This window comes from Strix uralensis, unplaced genomic scaffold (genome assembly GCF_047716275.1).
Source record: "Strix uralensis isolate ZFMK-TIS-50842 unplaced genomic scaffold, bStrUra1 scaffold_546, whole genome shotgun sequence".
NCBI classification, from domain to species: Eukaryota; Metazoa; Chordata; class Aves; order Strigiformes; family Strigidae; genus Strix; species Strix uralensis.
The window spans coordinates 554-20,767 of NW_027437140.1; the positions used below are offsets into that span (position 1 = coordinate 554).

At 60.5% G+C, this 20,214-nt stretch overlaps 4 protein-coding genes, 1 long non-coding RNA gene and 3 other non-coding genes across 8 annotated transcripts; 5 read left to right on the top strand and 3 right to left on the bottom strand.

Moving 5' to 3' along the window:
• Positions 1–538: 538 nt before the first annotated feature.
• LOC141939058 (nuclear RNA export factor 1-like) lies at positions 539–10,066 on the top strand (the record flags this gene model as incomplete). The annotated part of the gene is given in 17 exon segments (XM_074858083.1): positions 539–619; positions 727–796; positions 889–977; positions 1,076–1,183; positions 1,274–1,383; positions 2,749–2,785; positions 4,111–4,179; positions 4,313–4,368; positions 4,486–4,593; positions 4,680–4,738; positions 4,842–4,898; positions 4,901–4,956; positions 6,139–6,181; positions 6,904–6,976; positions 9,484–9,666; positions 9,787–9,847; positions 9,942–10,066. Coding segments are annotated over 17 exon segments (1,299 nt in total), but the record flags the coding sequence as incomplete, so codon positions are not given.
• A 267-nt stretch (positions 10,067–10,333) lies between these two features.
• LOC141939059 (transmembrane protein 223-like) lies at positions 10,334–12,341 on the top strand. Its single transcript, XM_074858084.1, has 2 exons — positions 10,334–10,644; positions 11,698–12,341. The coding sequence occupies exons 1-2, from the start codon at positions 10,377–10,379 to the stop codon at positions 11,994–11,996; spliced, it is 567 nt and encodes a 188-aa protein (XP_074714185.1). The 5' UTR covers positions 10,334–10,376; the 3' UTR covers positions 11,997–12,341.
• Positions 12,342–13,966: 1,625 nt separating this feature from the next.
• LOC141939061 (U2 spliceosomal RNA) lies at positions 13,967–14,157 on the top strand. The gene has a single exon (XR_012627463.1). It is a non-coding gene; the product is annotated as a U2 spliceosomal RNA (small nuclear RNA).
• A 569-nt stretch (positions 14,158–14,726) lies between these two features.
• On the bottom strand, positions 14,727–16,611 carry LOC141939057 (uncharacterized). The gene is made up of 2 exons (XR_012627462.1): positions 16,205–16,611; positions 14,727–14,985 (listed from the first exon to the last, which is right to left on the bottom strand). It is a non-coding gene; the product is annotated as an uncharacterized LOC141939057 (long non-coding RNA).
• A 909-nt stretch (positions 16,612–17,520) lies between these two features.
• LOC141939063 (U2 spliceosomal RNA) lies at positions 17,521–17,711 on the top strand. The gene has a single exon (XR_012627464.1). It is a non-coding gene; the product is annotated as a U2 spliceosomal RNA (small nuclear RNA).
• A 364-nt stretch (positions 17,712–18,075) lies between these two features.
• On the bottom strand, positions 18,076–18,622 carry LOC141939056 (transmembrane protein 179B-like; the record flags this gene model as incomplete). Its single annotated transcript, XM_074858082.1, is given in 2 exon segments — positions 18,076–18,234; positions 18,494–18,622. Coding segments are annotated over 2 exon segments (288 nt in total), but the record flags the coding sequence as incomplete, so codon positions are not given.
• Positions 18,623–18,698: 76 nt separating this feature from the next.
• LOC141939064 (U2 spliceosomal RNA) lies at positions 18,699–18,889 on the bottom strand. Its single transcript, XR_012627465.1, has one exon. It is a non-coding gene; the product is annotated as a U2 spliceosomal RNA (small nuclear RNA).
• Positions 18,890–19,641: 752 nt separating this feature from the next.
• Positions 19,642–20,022, top strand: LOC141939060 (TAF6-like RNA polymerase II p300/CBP-associated factor-associated factor 65 kDa subunit 6L; the record flags this gene model as incomplete). Its single annotated transcript, XM_074858085.1, has 2 exons — positions 19,642–19,812; positions 19,906–20,022. Coding segments are annotated over exons 1-2 (264 nt in total), but the record flags the coding sequence as incomplete, so codon positions are not given.
• Between the last annotated feature and the right edge of the window lie 192 nt (positions 20,023–20,214).

A 20,214-nucleotide genomic window follows, 5' to 3' on the forward strand; every position in this document is an offset into this window, starting at 1 on the left:
GTGGCTTTTTTCCATATTTTTTCCCCAACAGCTCTTTCCCCCCAGCTTTTTTCTGTGGCTTTCTCTTTTTCCATGTTTTTTTTTCTGTTTTTTTTTCCCTCTGGCTTTTTTTCGTGGCTTTTTTCCATATTTTTTTCCCCGACAGCTTTCTTCCCCCCAGCTTTTTTCATGTTTTTTTTCCAACGGCTTTTTCTGTGGCTCTTTTTTTCCCGTGTTTTTTTTCTGGTCTCTTTTCCCCCCAGCTTTTTTCCCAATTCTTTTTTCCGTGGCTCTTTTTCATGGCTTTTTTTTTCCTTTTTTTTTTTTTTTCCTTTTTTCCCCCCAGTTTTTTTTCCATGGCTTTTTTCCATATTATTTTCCCCGATGGCTTTTTTCCCATGTTTTTTTCCACCGACAGCTTTTTCCGTGCCTTTTCTGCATCTTTTCCACGGCTCTTTCCACACTTCCAGAACATTCCTTCCGGGAGGAGCCCTCGATCCCCCGGCCCGGCCGCTCCTCCCGGCTCCTCCCGTCAGACCTCTCCGCCTTCTTCTCGCAGGTGGTGATCGTCATCAACTCGTCGGCTCCGCCGCAATCGCTGCAAAATGAGCTGAAACCGGAGGAGATTGAGCAACTGAAGGTGAGCGGGGAGGGATGGGCGGGCTCCGGGCGAGGAGGAGGAGGAGGAGGAGGAGGGCGAGGAAGAGGCCGAACCCGCGTGGTTTCACCCTCGTTGCGTCGCCGCAGCTTTGCATGAGCAAGAGATACGACGGTTCGCAGCGAGCTTTGGACCTCAAAAGCCTCCGCGTCGACCCGGGTAAGCTCCGCTCGCCGCCGCGGCTTGGGAGGGGGGTTACGACGCCCCCTAATTTTTTTTTTTTTTAAATTTTTTTTATTATTTTTTTTCAGATTTGGTGTCGCAGAGCATCGACGTGGTGCTGAACCAGCGGAGCTGCATGCTGGTCGTGCTGCGCATCATCGAGGACAACATCCCCGAGGTGACAACGGGGACGCTTCTCCTTGCCAGACCATCTGTATCCCCCCCCCCAACCCCCTCTGTGTCCCCCTGAACCCCCATTTTTCTCCCCCCCTGCAGCTACAATCCTTAAATTTGAGCAGCAACAAGCTCTATCGCCTGGACGACCTGTCCGAGCTGGCGCAAAAAGCCGCCGGCCTCAAGATCCTCGACCTCTCTCGCAACGAGGTGGGTGCCCCCCTGAGCCCCCCCCCAACCTCCACATGCCCCCCCCGTTCCCCTCACTCCCTTCTCCCCCCAATTTCCCCCCTCCTACAGCTGAAATCAGACCGCGAGCTGGATAAAGTGAAAGGCCTCAAACTGGAGGAGCTTTGGCTCGATGGAAATCCCCTCTGCGACGCTTTCCGGGACCAAGCCACCTACATCAGGTCAGTGTTAGCCCTGGGGCGGCCCCAAGGGGCCCGTGGGCCGCCCCTGCTCCGCGGGGGGCAACCTGACAGGACGAAGAGAGGCCGCCCCCCCCCTTTTACATCCACCCCCCTTCACGCTTTCTGCTCGCCGGTGCCCGGATACCCCCACCCCTCCCTTTTCCCCCCCCCTCCCTTTTTTTTCTTTTCCAAGCTCCCCCACAGCCCCCCGTGTCGTGGCACGAAGCCAAGTCGGGTTGTTGCCCGTTTGCCAGCGGTCGGCCGAGCTGTTTCAGCTGCTCAGAGCCCTGCTCCTTCCTCCTCCTCCTCCTCCTCCTCCTCCTCCTTTGGGTTACACAGCCTTTTCTCCGCCACGTCCCGCTCCCTGCCTGCCCCTCTGCCGCGCAAACGGGGCTTCCGACCCCGCTCCGCCCTCGCCAACGGGCTTTCAGGGGGCTACCAAAACACGGCGCGGGGCCATCGTCTTGTTGCTCCGCCCCCCCCCTTTTTCCTTTTTTTTTTTTTTACGCCCGCGTTTGGCCCTCGACGATGGCTGGTTAGCCAGAGACGGGTAAGATTCCTCACGGGAGGAACAACCTAAGACAGGCACAGCCGTGCAGTGGCCAAACGCTACCGCCCAGTAGCCGCGACGGCTAGGGCTGGGTGAGGAGAGGGGGGGGAAGGTTTTTGGTAGCCCAGACCTGACGCAGGTCGCCCAGCTCGCTGCCGGGCAGGTCCCCCCGCGCGATACCTCTGGGGAGACGCCGCCGGCCCCCAAGCGCGGGCGAGGGCCTCGGCTCCGGCGGCGCAGCCCGACGCGCTTCCTCGAGGGGCTCAGGAGGGAGCGGGACGAAGGAGAAAAGGCTCTGCCCGAGGTTGCCCACCCCCCTCTGTGCCCTCCTCAATTTTGGGGGGGGCCCCCAAATTCCACCCCCCAACAACGCAGGGGCTCCGCAGCTGTAAACAGCTGGGTCATGCCAACGGTTGCGCCACGACCGGTGGGGAATTCTTAATCCTCTTTCTCCCCCCCTTTTCCCTTTCTTCTCCGGGCACCCGCATTCAGGTGAGTACGAGCCAGGTAAGTCCTCAGGTAGCCCAAGGGGCCACCAAATGCGGCCCGAGATTTCCCCCCCCAGGGGCAGGGCAGCCCTGGGGTGGGGGGGATGGTGCCGGGCCCCGAGGAAGAGGAGGGGGGGATGATTCAGTTTTGGGGTGGCCCCACCACGTGCCCTCGCGCTTAATGGCTTTGGGGAGGGCACGTAAAGGAGGGGGCGGCAGGGGGTGTCCCGGGATGGGGGGGGGGTTGGTATTTGCCATGGGGGTGGGCAAGGGCTGGCCCCGGGCAGGTAGCCCGGTCACCACCCTGACTCTACTCCATCTCGGCAGCTCTGTCAGAGAGCGATTCCCGAAGTTGCTGCGGCTGGTGAGTGGGGTGGTGGGGGGTTTGGGGGGGCACCCCGAGCCTGGCTGGGGGGCAGGAAGGGGCTGGGGGGGGGCATTGAGCCTTTCTAGGGGGCTGGGGGGGGGGCACAAAGAGCTTTTCTGGGGGGCAGGAAGGGTCTGGGGGGGACATCGAGTGCTGCTGGGGGGCGGCTGAGCCTTTTGGGGGGGGGCAGGAGGGAGCTGGGGGGCCTTAAGGAGCTTTTCAGGGGGGGCAGGAGGGAGCTGGGGGGGGCCACTGAGCCTTTCTGGGGCGCAGGACGGGGCTGGGGGGGCCTCAATGAGCTTTTCTGGGGGGCAGGAGGGAGCTGGGGGGGCCTCAATAAGCTTTTCTGGGGGGCAGGAGGGGTCTAGGGGGGGCCCTGAGGCTTTTGGGGGGCAGGAGGGAGCTGGGGGGGCCTTAAGGAGCTTTTCAGGGGGGCAGGAGGGGGCTGGGGGGGCAGGAGGGAGCTGGGGGGGGCACTGAGCCTTTCTGGGGCGCAGGACGGGGCTGGGGGGGCCTCAATGAGCTTTTCTGGGGGGCAGGAGGGAGCTGGGGGGGCCTCAATAAGCTTTTCTGGGGGGCAGGAGGGGTCTAGGGGGGGCCCTGAGGCTTTTGGGGGGGCAGGAGGGAGCTGGGGGGGCCTTAAGGAGCTTTTCAGGGGGGGCAGGAGGGGGCTGGGGGGGCAGGATGGAGCTGGGGGGGGCCACTGAGCCTTTCTGGGGCGCAGGACGGGGCTGGGGGGGCCTCAATGAGCTTTTCTGGAGGGCAGGAGGGAGCTGGGGGGGCCTCAATAAGCTTTTCTGGGGGGCAGGAGGGGTCTAGGGGGGGCCCTGAGGCTTTTGGGGGGCAGGAGGGAGCTGGGGGGGCCTTAAGGAGCTTTTCAGGGGGGGCAGGAGGGGGCTGGGGGGGCAGGATGGAGCTGGGGGGGGCCACTGAGCCTTTCTGGGGCGCAGGACGGGGCTGGGGGGGCCTCAATGAGCTTTTCTGGGGGGCAGGAGGGAGCTGGGGGGGCCTCAATAAGCTTTTCTGGGGGCAGGAGGGGTCTAGGGGGGGCCCTGAGGCTTTTGGGGGGGCAGGAGGGAGCTGGGGGGGGCCACTGAGCCTTTCTGGGGCACAGGACGGGGCTGGGGGGGCCTCAATGAGCTTTTCTGGGGGGCAGGAGGGGTCTAGGGGGGACCCTGAGCCTCTCGAGGAGCTGGGGGGGCCTCAATAAGCTTTTCTGGGGGGCAGGAGGGGGCTGGGGGAGGCCTGAGTGTTGCCGCGAGGTGGGGGGGGGGTAGGAAATCTTTGCTCCCCCCATCCCCATCTCTGCCCCCCCCCTCCAGGACGGCCACGAGCTCCCTCCACCCATCGCCTTCGACGTGGAGGCGCCCACGACGCTGCCTCCGTGCAAGGTAAAGAACTTGGGGGGGGGGGGGGGGGGCGACCTGTACCCCCATCCTGGACTGAAGTGGGGTGCCTTTCACCTGAGGGGGGGGCGGGGCGGGGGTCAGGAATAATTTCTGTGCCCCCCCTCCACTTTTTTAGGGCAGCTACTTCGGCTCCGACGACCTGAAAGTTTTGGTGCTGCGGTTTTTACAGCAGTGAGTGCCGGGGGGGTTTTGTCCCCCCACTTTTTTCCACACCCACCCCCCTTTTACCCCCCCCCCCCGTTATTTTTTTACACCCCCTCACCCTCCTGTGTGCCCCCCCCCCCACAGGTATTATTCCATTTACGACTCCAGCGACAGGCAGGGGCTGCTGGATGCGTATCACGACGGGGCCTGTTGCTCCCTCAGCATCCCCTTTGGACCCCAAAACCCCCCCAGGTACGTCCCCCCAATACCCATCACGGGGCTGGGCCCCCCCCCCAAAAAAAATTCCACCACAATTTTATTGTTTCTCCCCCCCCCAGGAACAGCCTGAACGAATATTTTAAGGACAGCAGAAACGTCAAGAAGCTGAAAGACCCCAGTAAGTCCCCACCTAGTTGCCCCCCAACCCTGCGCTGAGCCGTTTTGGGGGAAAAAAGGGGGGGGCTCAGTGTTTTTTTGGGGTTTTTTTCCCCCCTCCCCAGCCATGCGCTTCAAGCTGCTCAAGCACACGCGGCTCAACGTCGTGGCTTTTCTCAACGAGCTCCCAAAACCCAACACGACATCAACTCCTTCATGGTGGATATTTGCGCGCAGACGGTGAGCGGGGAGGAGGGGGGGGGGCTGTGCCTTGCTGGGTCGGGGGGGGGGTCCCTGAGCCTTTCTGGGGGGCTGGGAGGGGGCACTGAGCCTTTCTGGGGGGGGCAGGAGGGAGCTGGGGGGGTGACTGAGCCTTTCTGGGGGGCAGGAGGGAGCTGGGGGGGTGCTGAGCCCTGCTGGGGTGGCTGGGGGGGACACAAGGAACTTGGGGGGGGGCTGGGGGGGGTCCCTGAGTCTTTCTGGGGGGGCAGGAGGGAGCTGGGGGGGTGCTGAGCCCTGCTGGGGTGACTGGGGGGACACAAGGAGCTTTGGGGGGGGGCAGGAGGGGGCTGGGGGGGTGTCCCTGAGCCTTTCTGGGGGGGCAGGAGGGAGCTGGGGGGGCTGCTGGGGTGGCTGGGGGGGACACAAGGAACTTTTGGGGGGGGCTGGGGGGGGGCCCTGAGCCTTTCTGGGGGGGCAGGAGGGAGCTGGGGGGGCTGCTGGGGTGGCTGGGGGGGACACAAGGAACTTTTGGGGGGGGCTGGGGGGGGGCCCTGAGCCTTTCTGGGGGGCTGGGAGGGGGCACTGAGCCTTTCTGGGGGGGGCAGGAGGGAGCTGGGGGGGGTGACTGAGCCTTTCTGGGGGGCAGGAGGGAGCTGGGGGGGTGCTGAGCCCTGCTGGGGTGGCTGGGGGGGACACAAGGAACTTGGGGGGGGGGGCTGGGGGGGTCCCTGAGTCTTTCTGGGGGGGCAGGAGGGAGCTGGGGGGGTGCTGAGCCCTGCTGGGGTGACTGGGGGGGACACAAGGAGCTTTTGGGGGGGGCAGGAGGGGGCTGGGGGGGTGTCCCTGAGCCTTTCTGGGGGGGCAGGAGGGAGCTGGGGGGGCTGCTGGGGTGGCTGGGGGGGACACAAGGAACTTTTGGGGGGGGCTGGGGGGGGGCCCTGAGCCTTTCTGGGGGGCTGGGAGGGGGCACTGAGCCTTTCTGGGGGGGCAAGAGGGATCTGGGGGGGCTGCTAAACTCTTCTGGGGTGGCTGAGGGGGGCACTGGGTCTTTCTGGGGGGCAGAAAGGGGCTGGGGGGGGGCACAAGGAGCTTTTTTGGGGGGTGGGAAAGATCTGCTGCCCCCATCCCCTCTGTGTGTGTCCCCCCACCCCTCAGGGGGTCCCCCCCCAATAGCCTCACACCCCCCCCCCCCTCTTCCAGAACACGCTGCTCTGCTTCGCTGTGCACGGCATCTTCAAGGAAGGTGAGTTCATCTTCGCCCTCCTCCTCCTCCTCGTCGCCCTCCTCCTCCTCTTCCTCGTCGCCCTCCTCTTCCTCGTCGCCCTCCTCCTCCTCTTCCTCGTCGCCCTCCTCCTCCTCTTCCTCGTCGCCCTCCTCCTCCTCTTCCTCGTCGCCCTCCTCCTCCTCCTCCTCGTCGCCCTCCTCCTCCTCCTCCTCGTCGCCCTCCTCCTCCTCCTCCTCGTCGCCCTCCTCCTCCTCCTCCTCGTCGCCCTCCTCCTCCTCCTCCTCGTCGCCCTCCTCCTCCTCCTCCTCGTCGCCCTCCTCCTCCTCCTCCTCGTCGCCCTCCTCCTCCTCCTCCTCGTCGCCCTCCTCCTCCTCCTCCTCGTCGCCCTCCTCCTCCTCCTCCTCGTCGCCCTCCTCCTCCTCCTCCTCGTCGCCCTCCTCCTCCTCCTCCTCGTCGCCCTCCTCCTCCTCCTCCTCGTCGCCCTCCTCCTCCTCCTCCTCGTCGCCCTCCTCCTCCTCCTCCTCGTCGCCCTCCTCCTCCTCCTCCTCGTCGCCCTCCTCCTCCTCCTCCTCGTCGCCCTCCTCCTCCTCCTCCTCGTCGCCCTCCTCCTCCTCCTCCTCGTCGCCCTCCTCCTCCTCCTCCTCGTCGCCCTCCTCCTCCTCCTCCTCGTCGCCCTCCTCCTCCTCCTCCTCGTCGCCGTAAGCCTTCCTCCCACCACCTCCTCTCCCTCTCTCCCGCAGTGGACGGCAAATCCCGAGACTCGGTGCGCGCCTTCACCCGCATGTTCATCGCCGTCCCGGCCGGCAACACCGGGTAAACGTCGCTTAATTTCTAGATTTTGATGATTTTTTTAATGTGGGGGGGTGTGGGGGGGGTGGGGGTCCCCCTTTATTCCTCGTAAGAGCTTCCCAGAGCTGTCGACAGGACAAAAATGGGGAGAAATGGAGTGAAAAATCCTGGAGTGGTTCTGCTCGGCGCTGGGTCTGGATTTAAACTGAAAAGGGAGATTTAGACTAAATAGAATGAAGAAATTTTTAGGGTTGTGGTTTTAAATTAAAAGGAGAGATTTAGACTAAATAGAATACAGGTTTTTAGGGACACGGTTTTAAACTAAAACCGGAGATTTAGACTAAAAAATTTTTTTAGGGACAGTTTTAAACTAAAAGGGGAGATTTAGACTAAATAAACTGAAATTTTTCAGGGACACGATTTTAAACTAAAAAACAGATTTAGACTAAACAGGAGGAATTTTTTTAGGGTCATGATTTTAAATTAAAAGGGGAGATTTAGACTAAATAGAATGAAAATTTTAGGGACAGAGTTTTAAACTAAAAAACAGATTTAGACTAAACAGGAAGAATTTTTTTAGGGTCAGGGTTTTAAACTAAAAGGGGAGATTTAGACTAAATAGAATGAAAAAAAATTTTAGGGTCAGGGTTTTAAATTAAAAGGGGAGATTTAGACTAAATTGAAATTTTTTAAGGACACGGTTTTAAACTAAAAAACAGGGATTTAGACTAAACAGGAAGAATTTTTTTAGGGTCAGGGTTTTAAGCTAAAAGGGGAGATTTAGACTAAATAGAATGAAGAAAATTTTAGGGTCACGGTTTTAAATTAAAAGATTTGGGCTAAATGAAGAAATTTTTTGGGGTTGTGGTTTTAAACTAAAAGGGGAGATTTAGACTAAATAAACTGAAATTTTTTAGGGACACAGTTTTAAACTAAAAACCAGATTTAGACTAAATAGAATGAAGAAAATTTTAGGGTCATGGTTTTAAATTAAAAGATTTGGGTTAAATATAATGAAATTTTTGGGGGTTGTGATTTTAAACTAAAAGGGGAGATTTAGACTAAATTGAAATTTTTTAGGGACACGGTTTTAAACTAAAAAACAGAGATTTAGACTAAACAGGAAGAATTTTTTTAGGGTCAGGGTTTTAAACTAAAAGGGGAGATTTAGACTAAATAGAATGAAAAAAAATTTTAGGGTCAGGGTTTTAAATTAAAAGGGGAGATTTAGACTAAATTGAAATTTTTTAGGGGCACGGTTTTAAACTAAAAAACAGAGATTTAGACTAAACAGGAAGAATTTTTTTAGGGTCAGGGTTTTAAACTAAAGGGGGAGATTTAGACTAAATAGAATGAAAAAAAATTTTAGGGTCAGTGTTTTAAATTAAAAGGGGAGATTTAGACTAAATTGAAATTTTTTAAGGACACGGTTTTAAACTAAAAAACAGATTTAGACTAAATAGGAAGAAATTTTTTAGGGACAGTTTTAAACTAAAAGGGGAGATTTAGACTAAATTGAAATTTTTTAGGGACACGGTTTTAAACTAAAAAACAGAGATTTAGACTAAACAGGAAGAATTTTTTTAGGGTCAGGGTTTTAAACTAAAGGGGGAGATTTAGACTAAATAGAATGAAAAAAAATTTTAGGGTCAGGGTTTTAAATTAAAAGGGGAGATTTAGACTAAATTGAAATTTTTTAAGGACACGGTTTTAAACTAAAAAACAGATTTAGACTAAATAGGAAGAAATTTTTTAGGGACAGTTTTAAACTAAAAGGGGAGATTTAGACTAAATTGAAATTTTTTAGGGACACGGTTTTAAACTAAAAAACAGAGATTTAGACTAAACAGGAAGAATTTTTTTAGGGTCAGGGTTTTAAACTAAAGGGGGAGATTTAGACTAAATAGAATGAAAAAAAATTTTAGGGTCAGGGTTTTAAATTAAAAGGGGAGATTTAGACTAAATTGAAATTTTTTAAGGACACGGTTTTAAACTAAAAAACAGATTTAGACTAAATAGGAAGAAATTTTTTAGGGACAGTTTTAAACTAAAAGGGGAGATTTAGACTAAATTGAAATTTTTTAGGGACACGGTTTTAAACTAAAAAACAGAGATTTAGACTAAACAGGAAGAATTTTTTTAGGGTCATGGTTTTAAATTAAAAGGGGAGATTTAGACTAAATAGAACGAAGAACATTTTTAGGGTCGTGGTTTTAAACTAAAAGGTGCCCCCTCCTCCCGCTGGCCACCTTGTTTCTGGCACAAGCCAGGAGGCTGTTGGCCACCTTGGCTACCTGGGCACACCGAATGGGAGCCGGCGGTGCCCAGGGCCAGGACTAGAGTTGTTCTTGAGCTCAGGAGGGTCCTTTGGTCCCTCAGGAGCCATTTTGTGGTCACGGCGTGACCCGGGGCGGCGCCGGAATCTGCGTCCTTGGAGAACCTCAAGGACCGTTGGGTGACCTTGGAGCTCCGCGCTCATCCCACGCTCTTTTTTTTTTTATTTTTTTTTTTAATTTTTTTTTTAATTTCAGACTCTGCATCGTCAACGACGAGCTCTTCGTCCGCAACGCCACCACCGAGGAGATCCGCAAAGCCTTCCTCATGCCGGCGCCCACCCCTTCCTCCAGCCCCGTGCCCACGCTCTCCGCCGAGCAGCAGGAGATGTTGGCCGCCTTCTCCATGCAGTCGGGGATGAACCTCGAGTGGTCCCAGAAGTGAGTCCTGGGGCCACCCCCCACCCCAAAACCCCTTCGCCACCCCCATTTTTTTCCCCGTTAAGGGACTTTTTTCCCCCACACACACCCTCCTCTTCCTCACGTTCTCCTTCACCCCAGGTGCCTGCAGGATAACGACTGGGACTACGGCCGGGCCGGGCAGGTCTTCACCCAGCTGAAGGTGGGTTTGGGGGGGGGGTCTGAGCCAGCTCCCCCATTTTGGGGGTCCCCCAGACCCCCAACTTAAACCCCCTCCAACTTTTTTCTCTTTGCAGCTGGAAGGCAAAATCCCAGAGGTGGCATTTCTCAAGTGAGCTGCCCACTCACCCATCCCCCTGTTTTTCCCCGCGTTTTATTCCCCACCGTTTTGTAAATAAATCAATAAATCGACCCGTTTCAACGCTGGCGCGTTCGGGGTGCGCTGCGCCTTTAAGGGGGCGGGGCTAAAGGGCAGCTTGGCTTCACGCCCGGCACCAAGATGGCGGCGGGGGGGGGCGCGCTAAAGGGCAGCTTGGCTTCACGCCCGGCACCAAGATGGCGGCGGGGGGACGCGCTAAAGGGCAGCTTGGCTTCACGCCCGGCACCAAGATGGCGGCGGGGCTAAAAGGGCAGCTTGGCTTCACGCCCGGTACCAAGATGGCGGCCGACGCTGGCAGTGCGTGAACCGGAAGTGGCTGCGGGTGAACCGGAAGTGGAGGCGGGGGGGCGGAATGGCGGCGGTTCGGGCCCGGGCGGCGGCGGCGGCGGTGGTAACGGCGGTGCCGCAGGACGTGGTGTTGTTCCGCCACGAACGGGGCCCGTTCTTCCGCCTGGCCGGACTTTTTTGCGTGGGCCAGGGCGTTTTCTGGACCTACCTGGCTCATTTTGCTTTTACGACGCTTCATCCCGCACCCGCTACCGGTTCCGGTCCCGACGACCCGCTCCGGCCCCGCGATCACAAATGGCGGTTGGGTTTCACCGCGTCCTGCCTCACCCTCGGTACCGGGGCGAGGGGAGGGGCTGCGGGAACCGGGCGCAAGGAGGGGGGAGGCTGGGCCGGGCCTAAGGGAACGGGATCGGGTGTAGGGGAACGGGGAGGCTTAGGTCGGGCCTAGGGGAGTGGGGCCGAGTTTAGGGCAGGGGGTGTAGGGGCGTGAGATGGCTCAGACCAGGCCTAGGGGAGTGGGACGGCTTAGGCCGGGCCTAGGGGAGTGGAGCTGAGCTTAGGGGAGAGGGACTGGGTGTAGGGGAGCGGGATGGCTCAGACCGGGTCTAGGGGGATGGGGCCGAGCTTAGGGGAGCGGGATGGCTCAGATGGGGCTTAAGGGAGCAGGATGGCTCAGACTGGGTCTAGGGGAGTGGGGCCGAGTTTAGGGGAGCAGGACGGCTGAGACCAGGCCTAGGGGAGTGGGGCTGGGCTTAGGGAAACAGGATGGCTCAGACCAGGCCTAGGTAAGTGGGGCGGCTCAGATGGGGCCTAAGGGAGCGGGATTTCTCAGACTGGGTCTAGGGGAGTGGGGCTGAGCTTAGGGGAGTGGGACGACTGAGACCAGGCCTAGGGGAGCGGGGCCGAGTTTAGGGGAGTGGGTGTAGGGGCGTGAGATGGCTCAGACCAGGCCTAGGGGAGTGGGACTGGGACTGGGTCTAGGGAAACAGGAGGGCTCAGACCAAGCCTAGGTGAGCGGGATGGCTCAGACGGGGCCTAAGGGAGCAGGATGGCTCAGACTTGGGTCTAGGGGAGTGGGGCCGAGCTTAGGGGAGCAGGACGGCTGAGACCAGGCCTAGGGGAGTGGGGCCGAGTTTAGGGGAGCGGGACAGCTCAGACTGGGCCTAGGGGAGTAGGACTGGGCCTAGGGGAATGGAACAGCTCAGACCAGGCCTAGGTGAGCGGGATGGCTCAGATGGGGCTTAAGGGAGCAGGATGGCTCAGATCGGGCCTAGGGGAGTGGGGCCGAGCTTAGGGGAGCAGGACAGCTCAGCCCAGGCCTAGGGAAGCAGAGCCAGGCCTAGAGGCCCCACTAACCCCCTCTTACCCCCCACCCCCCCTTCCAGGCTCACTCATCATGGCGGCCGGTTGCCTCTTCCCCCTTCGCGCCGTCCGACGGGTGACGCTGCTCCGGGGGGGCACCCAGGTGACCATCAGCACCCACGGGCCCTTGGGGCTGGGCCAGGGACCCACCTTCACCGTCCCTTTACGCCACGTCTCCTGCCGCGCTCACCGCTCCGAGGTCCCGGCCGCCATCCCCCTCAAGGTCAAGGGGCGTCTCTTCTTCTTTCTGCTGGACAAAGGGGGGCAACTCACCAACCCCCGGCTCTTCGACGTCACCGTCGGGGCCTACCGCAAGCTCTAAGACGTGGCGTGGGGAGAAAAAAAATCACCCTTTTTTCCCCCAAAATCAACCTCAAGCCGCCTGCGGGGGGGTGAACCCTTCCGCCATTTTGCGGGCTCGCTTTGCGCTGCGGAACGGCGGCGTTGTCCCGTCGCGTTTAAGGGCGACGAATAAATCTGGGGAGAGGGGAAGCTAAAAGGTTCGAAGGGAAGAGATTAGCGCAGCTACGCCTAATTAATACGCTAATTAGGGCCGTGATTAGCGGCGTGACGGCGGACGCGCGAAAGAGCTCGTCGGGGCGCGTCGCGGTCGGGAACTGAAGGAGTTGATGCCTCAAATATTAATCAGAAAAACCTCGAGGACAAATTGTGGCTTTTTTAATTAGTTAAATGAAAAGGAGGTTGGTTATTAGTTAAATTAACGGAGTTAATTAGCTGCTGACGGAAGCGGAGGGTGCGTGGCGCCGCTCCCTCGCGGAGCCAAATTTCTTAAATTTCTCAAATTTTCTCCTCCAAGGGAGGCGCAGACTTAATAAAACCTTAAATAAAACTTTAATTTACAATGACAGCCTCAAAGAAGAGCCGAAAATTGATTAAAAAAATTAAAAAAAACCAACCCAGGGTGGAGCCGGTTTTGCCCAAAAAACAAAAAAAATGAGGAAAAATTAAAATTGATGGAGGGGGAAGACGGTGACCACCCACCTAATTGGTCAATTAACACCCTCAGAACCTGTGGACATGAGGGGGTGGAATAACCCCCCTGTCCTCATCTAATATGCAAATCAGCTGATTAAAACATTAATTTTTTACAACGTTTACAGATTCTTTGAGGTTGCGGGTGAGAAACGCGCTAAACCGCAGAATGGCTTTACCGAAAACAACCAAAAAAAAAAAAATTTTTAGGTTTTTAGGATTCTAAGGACGGGCGCTCGCTTCCGGGATGCTCAAAAGTTGGTTTAATTGCCGGGTTAATTAATCAATTAGTCATTAAGGCCCATGGGGGTGGCAGCAGCCTGCCCGTGCTCGCCCTCATCCTTGACCCCCAGGGAGCGGTTTTGGGGCGTTTTGAAGCCATTTGGGGCTACTTTGGGGTGGGGAGTTGTGGCCCGCGGGATGTTGAGGCAGCGGGGGGGGGGGGTTTGGGGGGCTCGCAGCAGTTTTGGGGTGCGGGGGGGCAGTTTTGGGGTCTTTTTGGGGTGTCTGGGCTCAGCGTTTCCCTGCCTGTGTGGGCTGAATGCAAGGAGGGGGCGGGGCATAGCGATAAGTAGGCGTGGTTATGCAAATAAGGTTGGTAGGAGAGGGCCGTGGCTCTGCAAATCGAGAACTGGGAGCTCGGAGGGGCCGGACGCGGGAGATTCCCGGGGTTTGGCGGGAGGGGGGAGGAGCGAATGCAAATTGCAGGGATTGGAGCAGCCAATCAGGTTGCTGCGGGGAAATAACGGGGCGGGGTCAATACGGGCGATGGACGGGGTTATGCAAATAAAAGCGTGCGAGGTGGTGCCGGCGAGGGGGGGCGGGTCAATGTGAATGAGGCGCCTTAAAAGGCGCGGGGGCGGAGCGTGCGGATCGCGGCAATGGCTGGCGCAGTCCGGGAGGCGTGGTTATGCTAATTGAGCCGCCGGGAGGGGCCGCTCGCGGGAGCTTCGCGGGTTGGGCGGGGAGGGGGAGGAGCGAACGCAGATTGAGGCGATGGAGCGGCCAATCGAATTGCGGCGATGGGGAGCGGAGGGCGCGGTGAAGCCGCGCGAGGGGCGGGGATATGCAGATTTCGGGCGAGGAAAGAAACGTCGCGGGGGCCGCCGGGAGCGCCCGGTGGCGGCGTCCCGGGGCTCTGTCGGGGGTCGGTGTCCGCGGGGCGCGGCGGTCGGGCCTTACTGCGGCGGGGAGGGAGCGCGGGAGGCGTCGGGGGCCGTTTTGCCGGGGTCGGTGTTGTGTCCGTGCGGTGCGTGTGAGCGCGGGGGTGTGGGTCGGTGCGGGGCGGGGGTGCGGGGTATCGCTTCTCGGCCTTTTGGCTAAGATCAAGTGTAGTATCTGTTCTTATCAGTTTAATATCTGATACGTCCTCGATGAGAGGACTTTATATTAAACGGATTTTTGGGTGTGGGAGTTGGACCCGGAGCTTGCTCCCTCCGCTCCGCGCATCGTCCCGGTATTGCAGTGCCTCCGGGAACGGTGCCCGCCCCCCCGGGGGTCCTTGTGCCGGTCAAAGACAGAACGAGCCGCCCCTCCCGCTCCCCCCGCCCTGACCCAGCGCCGCGTCCGTCCCCGCGTGTCGCTGAATCCCGAAACCCTCCGCGCTGCAGAAGCCCTTGAGGCTCCTCCCCCTGACCCTTCCCGACCCCCCCGAGCCCTCAGCGCCGGCTCAACCCGACTCTCCACCCCCCCCCCCCCAGGGACGGGGACTCCCCCCCCGGGACGCTCCACCAGAGTCACACAGCGGCTGCGGTTACTCCGGCCGGGGGGCGAGGGGGTTTCTCCCCAAAGCTGCCCCCCCCGCACGTTGTACCAGCAACCCCTCGAGTGGGGATGTACATATTCATGGGCTCACACCGCGCACGCATACATATGCATGAGGGGGGCGGGGTTAGCGCGAGAGGCTGCGGGCAGCACTTCGTGTCCTCTTTGCCCCCGCGCATCCCCTCCTGGGGGGCTCTCCGGGGGGCTTCGGGAGGAAGGCTCGTGGTCTTTCTCACCTTTTTTCCCCCCGGAGCACGCGCAGATTCTCTCGGCCAATTTCTTCAACAACAACAACAACGTTTTTCGGCCGGTTTACTCATCCTCTCTGATCGAAGAGAACCAGTGGAACTTCCCCCACCCGTCTGTACCCGTTACCGAGGCCCGACTCGTCAGAGCACACCAGTGCCTCCAGCACAGCACCGCGACATTGTGCTCAGCGCTGCGGTTCTTGGTAGATTTTCACAGCAAACTGCTTCGTTTTGGTGGACACAGCCCTTGGGAAAATCCCCCAGAACCGTCTGGGCCAGCAGGATTCTCAGCAATACTAAAAAATACTATAAGTAATACTATCACTTGCTAGAAGTGAGGAAATAAGTTGCTAAGCAGTTTGCTGTAAGTAAATAAGTCTTAAAACAAGTGATCGCTTCTCTGTATCACCCGCCCCGGGCAGCCCATTCCAACGCCCAACAGCCCCTTCGCGACAGAAATCCTTCCTAAGAGCCAGCCCGACCCTGCCCTGGCGCAGCTTGAGGCCGTTCCCTCTCGTCCTGGCGCTGGTTCCTGGGCTCAAGAGACTCCTCCCCCCTCTCTGCACCCTCCTTTCAGGGAGTTGCAGAGGGCCAGGAGGTCTCCCCTCAGCCTCCTCTTCTCCACACTAAACCCCCCCAGTTCCCTCAGCCGCTCCCCATCAGACCTGTGCTCCAGACCCTGCACCAGCTCCGTTGCCCTTCTCTGGACACGCTCGAGTCATTCAAGGGCCTTTTTGGGGTGAGGGGCCCAAAACTGAACCCACTCACCGAGGGGCGGCCTCACCAGGGGTCAGATCCCTCCCCTGTCCCTGCTGGCCACGCTGGTGCTGGTACAAGCCAGGATGCCACTGGCCTCCTTGGCCACCCGGGCACACTGCTGGCTCCTTATCACCCCCCCAGGTCCCTCTCTGACCGGCAGCTCTCCAGCCACTCCTCCCCAGGCCTGTAGCCCTGCTGGGGGTTGTTGTGGCCCAAGGGCAGCACCCGGCATTTGCCCTTAGTGAAACTCCTCCCGTTGGGCTCAGCCCATCGCTCCAGCCTGGCCAGATCCCTCTGCAGACCCTCCCCACCCTCGAGAGATCAACACCCCCCCCCCACTGGGTGTCATCTCCAAACTGACCGCGGGTGCGCTCCATCCCCTCGTCCAGAGCAGCAATAACGACGTTAAACAGGAGCGGCCCCAAAACCCAGCCCTGGGGGACACCACTGGTGACCGGCCGCCAACCGGATTTAACTCCCTTCCCCACCACTCTCCGGGCCCGGCCGTCGGGCAGTTTTTTACCCAGCCGAGCGCGTGCCCACCCGAGCCTCGAGCAGCCCCAGTTTCGCCAGGAGAACGCCGTGGGAAACGGCGTCAAAGGCCTCGCTGAAGTCAAGGCAGACACCACCCCAGCCTCTCCCTCATGCAACCAGCAGGTCGCCCTGGCGTAGGAGATGAGCTTTGTCCGGCCGGCGGGGTTTGTCCCGCCCGCTGCCAGCCCCCAACTCTTCACGCGGCTCCAAACCCCGCTGCTCCGTCCCGCACCTGCGGCCCATCCGCGTCGCTCCGCTCCGGTTCCTCCCGCGGAGCCGCCGCTCGGCGCGGCCGCCTCCGCCCTCCCGGGGCCTTGGGGCTCCTCCAACATTTTCCCCGCCGGTCGCCGTTTTGGGGGAAAAAGCTCCCGCGGGTCTCTTGACCATGATCTGTGTGGAGCTGGAAAGGCCCGACCTTAACGAGCCGCTTAATGACTCGCTGATCGCTTTGGCTCCGCCCGGACCTCGCCGCCGCGGGTTAATTCCCGTCAATTCCGCCCGAGCGGGTTTTAAAGCGGCCCCGGCCAGGGCGGCGCCGCGGACACCCGGGGCGCGTGGTCCTTCGCCCGCAGGTCTCGCCTCAATGAAAGCTCCCAGAGGGGCTCTAGGGATCAATTAGCAGCGCTGTGTTAATGAAGAGCCCGCCCAGCAGTTCCTCCCGCCGCAGGGAGCCGCCCCCCCCCCCCCGCTGCTCCGGCTGCTCCCGCTCGGGCCGGCGGCGTTTCGCCGGGGCGGGGCGGGGATATGCAAATGAGGGGGTGGGGCGGAGCGCGGAAGGGGGGCGGGTCAATGCGAATGAGGCGCCTTAAAAGGCGCGGGGGCGGAGCGTGCGGATCGCGGCAATGGCTGGCGCAGTCCGGGGGGCGTGGTTATGCTAATTGAGCCGCCGGGAGGGGCCGCTCGCGGGAGCTTCGCGGGTTGGGCGGGGAGGGGGAGGAGCGAATGCAAATTGAGGCGATGGAGCGGCCAATCGAATTGCGGCGATGGGGAGCGGAGGGCGCGGTGAAGCCGCGCGAGGGGCGGGGATATGCAAATAAAAGCATTCGATGTGGTGCCAGCGAGGGGGGCAGGTCAATGCAAATGAGGCGCCTTAAAAGGCGCGGGGGCGGAGCGTGCGACTCGCGGCAGTGGCTGGCGCATGCGGGGAGGGGGCGTGGTTATGCTAATTGAGCCGCCGGGAGGGGCCGCTCGCGGGAGCTTCGCGGGTTGGGAGGGGACGGGGGGGAGCGAATGCAAATTGAGGCGTTGGAGCGGCCAATCGAATGGCGGCGATGGGGAGCGGAGGGCGCGGTGAAGCCGCGCGAGGGGCGGGGATATGCAGATTTCGGGCGAGGAAAGAAACGTCGCGGGGGCCGCCGGGAGCGCCCGGTGGCGGCGTCCCGGGGCTCTGTCGGGGGTCGGTGTCCGCGGGGCGCGGCGGTCGGGCCTTACTGCGGCGGGGAGGGAGCGCGGGAGGCGTCGGGGGCCGTTTTGCCGGGGTCGGTGTTGTGTCCGTGCGGTGCGTGTGAGCGCGGGGGTGTGGGTCGGTGCGGGGCGGGGGTGCGGGGTATCGCTTCTCGGCCTTTTGGCTAAGATCAAGTGTAGTATCTGTTCTTATCAGTTTAATATCTGATACGTCCTCGATGAGAGGACTTTATATTAAACGGATTTTTGGGTGTGGGAGTTGGACCCGGAGCTTGCTCCCTCCGCTCCGCGCATCGTCCCGGTATTGCAGTGCCTCCGGGAACGGTGCCCGCCCCCCCGGGGGTCCCTGTGCCGGTAAAAAACAGACCGAGAGACATTCGCACCCTCCTCTTCGCTTCTTTTTCCCAAAATCGCCGTTTCTGCCCCATTTTCAGGCCGACCCGCCCGGCTCTGGGGGCGCTGTGGCGCGGGGGGCGCGTGTCCAACCCCCATCCGGCTGCGGGAGGCGCTGAGCCCTCCCCCCCCCCCCCGCCCTCCTCCTCCTCGCGCCGAGTCTGGGCCCAAATCGTCTTTAATAAACCACCTCAGCCCCCAACAAGCCCCGCGGTGGGGACACCCCCCCCCCCCTTCCCACACCGCAGCGCGCCCCAACCGCTCCTGACCCCGGTCTGGCCCCTCCACCCCCCCCCCAGCAGCTTTTCAGGGGCGTCTCGGGCGCCCCCCGAAAATGGCTTCGCTCTCGCCGCCCCCCTCGGGCTCGTCGCGCCGCAGCAGCGGGAAAGGGGCGTCTCTGCGCCGCAGGAGCAGCAGCCGCGCGGTCAGGAGGCACCAGAGGAACACGTTCACCCAGGCCGCTGCCTGCGGGGGGGACACACACACAGAGTTGAGCTGCGCCCCCGTTTTTCCCCGCTTTCACCCCAATTTCTCTGCCCCCCTCCCAACCTCCGCGCCCGGGCGCTGCCCCTCGCTCCAGCCCAGCGCAGACACACGGACTCGTTCGCTGCCCCTCGCTCGTGTCCCCCCGCCATCATCATCCTCCCCCCCCAGCGGGGCCGTGCGGACCCCAGGAACTTTGGGGGGGGGTGTGGGGGGGTGTCAGGGGGGTGTTTGGGGTCACCTGCGCGCTGTAGAGGTTCCTGTAGAAGCGCGTTGGGCTGTAGGACCCCCACGGTTTGTGTTCAGCCTCCTGGCAGCTGCAGGGTGAGGAAGAGCGGAGCGAGGAAGAGCGAGGGGTGGGGAGAAGCGATCAAGGATCAGCCCCGGCACGACGCGAACCTGGAGAGTCTCTGAGTCTGTGTTTCACCGATACAGGAGCCCCCGGGGGGGCGGGCACCGTTCCCGGAGGCACTGCAATACCGGGACGATGCGCGGAGCGGAGGGAGCAAGCTCCGGGTCCAACTCCCACACCCAAAAATCCGTTTAATATAAAGTCCTCTCATCGAGGACGTATCAGATATTAAACTGATAAGAACAGATACTACACTTGATCTTAGCCAAAAGGCCGAGAAGCGATACCCCGCACCCCCGCCCCGCACCGACCCACACCCCCGCGCTCACACGCACCGCACGGACACAACACCGACCCCGGCAAAACGGCCCCCGACGCCTCCCGCGCTCCCTCCCCGCCGCAGTAAGGCCCGACCGCCGCGCCCCGCGGACACCGACCCCCGACAGAGCCCCGGGACGCCGCCACCGGGCGCTCCCGGCGGCCCCCGCGACGTTTCTTTCCTCGCCCGAAATCTGCATATCCCCGCCCCTCGCGCGGCTTCACCGCGCCCTCCGCTCCCCATCGCCGCAATTCGATTGGCCGCTCCAACGCCTCAATTTGCATTCGCTTCTCCCCCTCCTCGCCCTCCCTCCCAACCCGCCGACCGGCCCCTCCCGGCGTCTTAATTAGCATAACCACGCCCCCTCCCCGCCTGCGCCAGCCACTGCCGCGCGCCGCACGCTCTGCCCCCGCGCCTTTTAAGGCGCCTCATTTGCATTGACCTGCCCCCCCTTGCTGGCACCACCTCGAATGCTTTTATTTGCATATCCCCGCCCCTCAAGCGGCTCAACCCTGCCCTCCGGTCCCCTTCCCCGCAATCCGATTGGTCCCCTCCACTTGTCAATTTACATACCCCCGCCCCTCTCTCGTATTAACTGCATTAAGCTCCTCATCGCCCCGCCCCTTCGCACCGACCGGATTGGCCCCCTTCACTTGTCAATTTGCATCCGCTCCTCCCCTCCTAGGCCAAACGCCGGAAGTCCCGCCCCTCAGTGGGGGGGGGTGTGTGTCCCGGTGCCGCCATGTCGGAGCGGGAGGAGCGGCGGTTCGTGGAGCTGCCGCGGGAGTCGGTGCGGCTGATGGCGGAGAGCACCGGGCTGGAGCTCAGCGACGAGGTGGCCGCTTTGTTGGCCGAGGATGTTTGTTACCGGTTGCGGGAGGCCACGCAGGTACGGCCGGTGGGGGCCAGGCCCGGGAGCGGCGCCGCGAACGGGGACGGAGCCGGTAATGGAGCCGGTAACGGAGCCGGTCCCCCCCCCCAGAACAGCTCCCAGTTCATGAAACACACGCGGCGCCGCAAACTGACCGTGGAGGATTTTAACCGGGCGCTGCGCTGGAGCAACGTGGAGGTAACGGCCGCCACGCTGGGGGGACTGGGGGTGCTGGGGGGGGGGGACTGGGGGTGATTGGGGGGGGACTGGGGGTGCTGGGGGGGGGGGGACTGGGGGTGCTTGGGGGGGGACTGGGGGTGCTTGGGGGGGGGACTGGGGATGCTGGGGATGCTCGGGGGGGTACTGGGGATGCTGGGGGGGGGACTGGGGATATTGGGGATCCTGGGGGGTAAATGGGGA